Raw genomic sequence first — 8,321 nt, 5'->3', positions numbered from 1 at the left:
TCCGTGTAAGAAGCCACGTTTCACGAAATGTAATATCGTCTACACCAGTCGATTCGTTTTAACGCGTAGATTACACAAATACCAAAGTTATCCCGCAAAAAGCTGTTATTACTGAAATATTTCATTGCGAAAATCTCCATATTGTAATTCGATTCTTTGATGCAGATAATATCGATCTCATTTTAAGCAATGATATATCGTTTAATGCATTAATCGATTTCTGATCGTTATTATCGAGAAAAGATAGAAGAAGAAAGGAAATAGCATAACAAGTAGAAAGCAAAGCGTCTTAATTTAAGATTCTCAAGTTTATATAAAACGTTGCGGGTAATTTAGACCGAACTCCACAATCCCTACTTTGCCCTACTGTCTAACCCTGTCCCATCTAATCGTCCTTCCATTTAAGAAATTGAAAATCATCTTCGTTTCTCGAGAAATACTGTTGAGTTGTATTTATCGAGGTTCACCCTTATGAAAAACATACTTTTATTCACTTCGCCCTTACTGCTCACAATATCTCGCATGTATGCTGTATTTACACTACCGTGTAGAGAAGAATAGATATAAGTATGTAAAAACCAAAGCTCCTCAAGATCCGAAAGGCCAAATGATGTATCAATAAACAAATAAATAGACAAGCTATGGGAACAATTAATAAAATTATTTATTTTAACTAATAACGTTTTTAAGTGTTAAAAATTTTTCATTGTTTATTCTTGCAATAAAATTGTCTTTGTAGGGTAATTTTAATATTTTTATATACTACGTATCAAAATAAATCGATTAATTAATATATAACGTAATGTGTATTTCGCGAAACGTGGCTTTACTAGCAATGTGTCGAACTTCGACTTTCATGACAGTTATTCAGATACGTATGACGTTTTGTTTCCTCTTTCGCCGCGAAAAGTATGACAATAGGATAATTAATTTCTAATCAAATTTAATAATTAAATCGAAATTAGATCTCGACAGATTAAATTATATAAAATCTTCAACAATCGAAATTAAAATATCCTTTTGATTAAAAAATTCAATTTTTCATTGATGTTAGAAAATTTTGAATTCTATGTCTTTTTAATAAATTTCTAATTAATTTCCTAGATCCTGTAAATATTATAATAATATAATGTTTTGTCTAGCACCTTAATTACGGTGAGTACGATAAAGTCAACGGTTAAGTCAACAGAAACGTTATTTGCCCGCAACAAAGCAACTTCTGAAAATAATATTAATATACACACGCTACTGAATTAAGATAATTATAACTAAGAATGTCAACAACTTTTGATTGATTAGTTGAAACATAACAATCCATTATAATATAAATGGAAATTTGAATAAATCGTTTAATTCAACAATTACAAGAAAACGAATACTTTTATTATTGCAAATTACTCAAAAATCGCTCATAATCAAATTTAATGAATGACAAATTGCTTAATTTGACTCTAATAACTCTACCTTATTCAGTGGGGAGATGTAAGTACTTTTACAGTTTATATTTGATAAAAATAATAAGCCGAAAGAATAATTTTTATTTTTCACTGTATTTTAAAAACAGCCTATTGAATATACATACATGTATTTACGCGTCTCGACAGATATATAAAAATACATATTTCGAAAACACACACATTGCACCAACTGTGTAACACACGATACACAACAAATATACTTATACCAAGATTCATCATCAAATCATTTCTTTTATGTACAGATTATTTAATATAAATAAAAAATTATCCTTTATTTGTAATGTACAAAATAGTTGAGAGAAACTATCCTCGATTACTTCAAGGCTCGAAAAACTTGTCATGAAATATTATTGTTGCGTGTGTTGAAGGTATGTATATTACATATTTACATATGTACACGTTTACTGGCGAAAATACTTCGAAATTTGAAAACCACAGGGGAAAAACATACTAAGTCACGCTTCATTTTAAATTCAACATGCTGTTAACCAAACGCATGTTACCAAACAAATCCATATTTATCTTGTGGGTATTTATGCAGAAATATATAATAAATCCAAAGTAAAGCGCTAATCATGATATTTAGTGGATAGAACGATTTTCTATTTAATTTCCATTCCTTCGGTTGAATTCATAAAAATATGATTTGCATAAAAATCTGCATTCTACACATATTATATACCTAGAACTGTTTATATAGTCAAACTTCGATACCTCGAACTTCTATAACTCAAAAATCTTCATAAAATAGGTAAAAATGGGATCTATAAGTAAAAATTTGATTACAACTCGAAGTAATAGGTATACACGTATCTACATCTTATAATGAAATACCGTAACCTAATAAACCTGCATTCACCATGCTCCTAACCCTTGCACCACCTGCACACGTCCCGCAAATGCAACCTATATAAGTTAAATTGCTATTCACTTTTCTAAATTCCAAATAGGTAATCCATCTTTGAAAGATGAATTCGTTTTTCTTCGAGCCTCTACAATTCGAAAAAATTAAAACATTTTTAAACCGTTTTCGCTCGTTAAATTTCTCTTAAATTTCTCTTAAATTTCTCGAAAAATACAATTCGACAGAGTTTCCATATAGGTCAAAGATTTTAGCTTTTCCCTTGAAATTCGAGTTCCTGAAGTTCGACTGTATTAAAATATTTTTAGTTACTCTATAAGTGACATTCAAATTATGCATTTATAGGAAATTTAAAAGTGCAAAATATAATATAATTATAGTACTTAAAAGTCATAACGAATGTCTAGATTCCATTTTCTAAATCGAATTTGCGAAAGCATGAGTCATGGACATAAGTGTCCGCAATTTAAAAATCATGAAATCAACAAAAATGAATTTGTCATATTTTTCCTATGTGATCTTCGTTTATATCGGTAATAAACATATATAGAATTTATTCAAGTATTGCATATTGTACATCACTGAATAGTTCTGTAATAACAAAACATGTTACAGTGAACATTTTATGTCAAGTGTCATTGGATACACAAGAGATGTAAAAAGTGTCTTGTGTATAACACTTCACCTGACAACTTCGTTATTGTATGTCTGTGAAACGATTCAATCATATGATCTGTGCTATGAGATATAGTAGAGACCACAAGTATTGTACTGGCAATGAGATTTAAAGAGAGAAAATTGAAAAATTCAGAAATGTATAAAATAAATATAATATACAAGTATACAGAAAAGATACAAGTATCTATAATAATATTTAGTGAATGCAATAAATGCCTATATTTAAATTGCACCATAAAAATATGAATTTGTCGTCCAGTCATAACTTTCTATGTATCTGAGGATCTCTATTTAGTAATCAAAACATTCAATTTCAACAATTTTTCCATTCCTGAATGATTTAAATTTTAATTTCATTGGTTAACCAATTCAAGTTAATAAATTCAATGAATAAAAATATAGATTTCTTACCAATACAAATTCAGGTATCATTAATAGTGTGTGTTAAGTTTCAATTAATTATTGTATTATTTAGTTAATACCTATGATCTCTGCTATATATGTGGATTGTACATATGATATATATACATATGTATAATTATGATTGTGAACAGAACAACGCATATAACTTCTGATATTTTACAGATATCATGGCGCAAAATGTGGATATCATCGCTTGAACAAACATAAGAATCTATATATCTTCTGTACAGCCTCGTTGACAGTATCATTAATTTACTCCTATAAATTACATAATCCAATGTTACATAAATACCTTACATATATGTATGTATACGTATATACATACCTAGATAATACTATTGACATCTCATTGAAAAAGTAGTATGAATAATTAGTGGAACAAACATAATGTTATGTCTTACACATATTCGTCGCTGTGTATTAAAGGAATCATATATGACTGACAAGTATGATTTTGTGTATACTGACTAATTCACGCTTTTTATCTTATAACTAGCTTATTATTATTTATAGGCTCGTTACAGGAATTAGGAATTAGTCGTTTGTTATATTGCAGAATGGTTCTTCAGTTTGTTTTCCACTGAATTAAATTATTATGTTCGATTTACTCAGAAATTTCACTTTTAGAAAAGTACAATCAGTCACAAAAGTTCTTACACGCCCTAATAACAAAGATGTATATTTAATATAGTATCATTTTTAAATCTAATATATTATTAAGATATATTAAATATAGTTTGTTTTTATTAATTTAACTAAGTACTTTTATTCCAATAAAATTCCATCAAAATTTGTATCTCTTATATGAAAAGATTAATTGAGAACTTTTTAATACATAGAACTATAAAATGTAAATGTGAATATAAATCATGTAAATCATATCCATAAATAAGAATGTGATGAAGATGTCTTATTTTAATAAAAACTAGTCTTTTTATAGAGCATACCAAGAATTTTGTAACTGACTGTATATCATTTTCATGCTTAATCGTTTTAACGTGTACTTATGTATATTTATTTGTTTCATTCGCTGAATTTTCATGTTGATTCTTCTAAATACTAATTGTGCATGATCTGTATTCATTTATAAATACTCCATCCTAATATTCCTGTCACCAGTTATTTCCTAATTTCGAAAGAAATGTTTATCGATATTGATTACATCTATAGAAAGACTGTATAATTTAATTTCCCTTTCTCAATAGAATAATACATTTCTTTTGTTTTCATTTATAATTCTGTTACAAAATAACTTATAATTATTTTACTAAACTTTTATGGTTTATGTACAGAAATAATTTACAGTTATCTACAGTTAACACATAGAGAAATTATAAGCATATGTTACTTTTGTAAAGATTTGGTAAGTAGATACAATGTTAAGAACATTTCTCTATTATTTGGCCATTTGCATAGATCTGAATTTAAATTATATTTTATATTTAATTTTACTTTTCATTGAAGGGAAATATTCTCTAACAAAAAAAGTGAGATTTTTTATATTATATAAAGTTAGTTATTTAAAATGTTTCTCAAGAGTTAAATACATCTAAGAAGATATTTGTTATTATAAGCAAAATAACATTTATTTTACGACCTTTCTTTTAGAAAAATATTTTCTGAAGATCAAAGCACGAATGCAGTTTTTCTTTCTTGTAATAAATTATAGACTTTAACCATTACCTTGTTCAAACTTCATTTACAATAAAGAGTATTGAATATATATTTTTATAATTTTTATAGTTTTAGATAATATATTTTTATAGTTTTGAGTCAAATGGTTGTAACGACTGCAGTTTATATCTTGTTTAAAAATTAAAGTTATTTCTGCACAGTATAACAACAACCACTGTTCTGTCATTAGCACCAATGTTCTATTAAATTAATCATTTTTCAATGTGAGTATGATATCTTTCTATGAAGAGAGTTTCTTTCAAAATATTAAAATTGGATATAGATAGACAGAACATTGTTTATTTAAAAAAAAAGAGCTAAACAGATATCCGTCTTGAAATAAAATCTCTATACATCTCAATCTCCTTCAAGATCAATCCTTAATTACAGACTCTTACTTGAGAACTTAATCTTTATACTATTAAAATTTAGTATAGTTATTGTTTTCAATGACATATATATTTTTAAGTATTGAAGATATTCAACTAGTAATGTTTTTAAAGTTCTCTATCAAATTGTAGGAACTAGATAAAAACTCAAGCTTTTTCCAGATCCTGTAGTTAAAGATTTCCTTCTTTTCCAACCTATCATTATTATTAAAATATTTGTGGTTCTATTTCTCTAAATCACTCGACTGTTTCTTCAAATCACTCGATATAACCAATTCTACTTGTTCACTCAAAACCTATCAATATATCTCATCTAAAACCAACTGAAACACCTGCGCACAATTAACTGCGCATTAAGTACTCCACAAAAACCATCTCCAATATAAAAAGAAGCCTATGAACATGATTAAGTCAGGAACATCATGGATCTCAACAGTCCTCCGTCGAGGTGCTGGAGATCTGAGTACTGGCTCCACTAGAGAAGCTACTCCTGCAAGTTTCCACAGCCAGCGCCGTGTCTGGTACTTGGACAAATTGAACCTTCTCCTTGGGCCATCGATTCTTCCCATACATGCAACTGAATATATTATACTTATGATCCATCTCAAAATGACTGAGATTACTACTGTGTCTCCTCCTCAACACCTTTTTAGCCATTAAGCTTCTATTGTTCTTATAAGATAATTCTCTCCTGAAGCAGAAGAACCTTCTTAACTCGCGTTTCACTCTTTTTGATCTATAGCCGAACAACAGAGGGCTGATATACGCGGCCAAGATCAAGAGGCTGGAGGCCAACACGTCGTATTTATGGGGCAAATGTTGGTCAGTGGATCGAGGTAGATTCTTCATTACCAGTAATATCACGTACGGCGACCAGCAGATCAGACCCATCACGATCACCAGAGCACTTATTCGCGCCGCCCTCGTCTCCTCTCTGTGCCTAAATATAGAACCATTGCTTATCCTGTCCTTTAGAGAGTGTATGTAGCTCGAGGTGCTCCTCACGCTCGAAACACGTTGCAGGTTGTCGTTCTTGCTTGGCGCTGGAGTTATTGTCACTATTGGTGTTAGCAAACACGAAGACGATTCTGTAACGTTGCTACCGTTAGTCTTTTCAGTCTTGTTACTATTTTCATATGTTTGAGATAGAGAAGCGTCTTTATTCAAGGACGACGATAACCTACGGTTGGGCCTCGTTTCTGAAAGATTCACTGATAATTCAGAATCTCCTTGACTCAAAATTTGGTTCTTCAACTCGACTTCTACTTGTACCAAATGTTCTTCTTTTCGATCGTTGTTAATATCGTTCTGTTTGGTTTCGTTATTTTCTTCTTTGATAATTTCAGAGACTTGCAGTGATTTCTGGAATAAATTCGAAGAATAGTTACAAAGAGGTGAGAATTTTTTATCGAAGCAGTCAAAGTGAGTTTCTTCCTCGGAATCGCTGCTCTCGTCGATAAAACTTTTTGAGATCCAATTATTCACCTGTTTATCTTCTTCTAGATTTCTAGACGATTCTTTCGTCTCTTCGTATCCCGAAATTTGCAAATCTTGCTTCTGCAAATCCTGACACTTACTCTCCCTAGCATCCTTCTCCATTACCGAATTACAATTGCTTAAATTATCATTAATATAGTTTTCTTCGTTTGTAGATTGAGAGACTTCAACTATCTGTGGACCAACCGTAAAAACAATTCTAGAAGGCTTTTTATCCTCCGCTTCTTCAGGCGGAGAAGATGCATCCATATCTATAGAAGAAGCAAAGGATCTCCTTCTAGACAACTGACCAGTGGGTTGCATAGTCTCGCTGGTCTCGTCAATCGAAGACAGACTTGATATCTTAGGTAACTTTCTAAAATCCTCTATAGTCTCCGCCTGAAGACGTTGGATCCTCAAAGGACCATTCTGCTCTTCGCTAAAGCTTGCTGAAGATAATATAGGCCTAGAGCCACTTCTTCTGGCTCTTTCTGAATTTCTATGTGCAGCTACGTAAATAGTGACATAGATCCAGCAGACGGCAATGAACGGGATGAAATAAGCAAATATGGTATAAACAATGGCATAGATAAAGCCATAAGTGATCGTACCGTCTATAAGCGTATCAAAGATCACAGTAGTATTCTCTATGAGATCTATGTTGTCGTTGAGACTAATAGTTTCTACTATTTCAGGAATTGCACTGATATTGAGCTCGTTGGTTTTGTTCTCCAATACTATGAGAGTTGATTCTGTGGAGAAATTTAAGGAATTTTGTTCTTTGGAGATGCAGAAAAGCCAAAGGCTTTGAGGATTTGAGTTGAAGAAAGCGAGAAGGCCGAAAACTATGGAGATCATCCAGATGGAGAGGATTAGAATGCCGCATTTCAGTTTGTCCACACGAGCACGGTAACGTAGAGGATCCATCACGGCAAAGTATTGATCCACAGCGATTAACAGGACTGAGAAGACCGAAGATGTTGTTACTACCGCCATTGCGCCCTCTGACATTGAACAAATATTTAGTACAGATGCAGAGTCGAGTATGGAGGAGTTGGAAGATGTTGAAACAGCGTCCATTATTAGTAGGGGGTTCATGATGGCACAGACCAACAGGTTTGACACGGTTAGGTTCATGACAAACCTGAAAACAGAAACAACGTGTTTCTTGTCACGTAATAATATTGTAATACATCCAACTCTATTTTTATATGGATCTTGACGCGATATGGTGTAATTAAAAAATGTATTTTTCTTCTTGCATGATTATCTGGAGTCTAATAATATGGTATTACAATATAATGCAACATGGTTCTGTTATATTAGTATGATAATAAAATG

General features: G+C 31.0%; 1 protein-coding gene across 1 annotated transcript in view; it reads right to left on the bottom strand.

Annotated features, from left to right (window-relative positions):
- Window positions 1–3,338: 3,338 nt before the first annotated feature.
- Window positions 3,339–8,321, bottom strand: part of LOC139990091 (uncharacterized) — a 37,419-nt gene continuing 32,436 nt past the window's right edge. Inside the window, exon 3 of the mRNA XM_072009006.1 lies at window positions 3,339–8,124. Coding sequence (XP_071865107.1) covers window positions 5,934–8,124 — 2,191 coding nt within the window. The 3' untranslated portion in view covers window positions 3,339–5,933. The remainder of the gene's footprint in view (window positions 8,125–8,321) is intronic.

The sequence above is a fragment of the Bombus fervidus genome, chromosome 8, assembly GCF_041682495.2.
Source record: "Bombus fervidus isolate BK054 chromosome 8, iyBomFerv1, whole genome shotgun sequence".
Lineage (NCBI taxonomy): Eukaryota > Metazoa > Arthropoda > Insecta > Hymenoptera > Apidae > Bombus > Bombus fervidus.
This window is presented reverse-complemented; position numbering and strand designations above follow the sequence as displayed.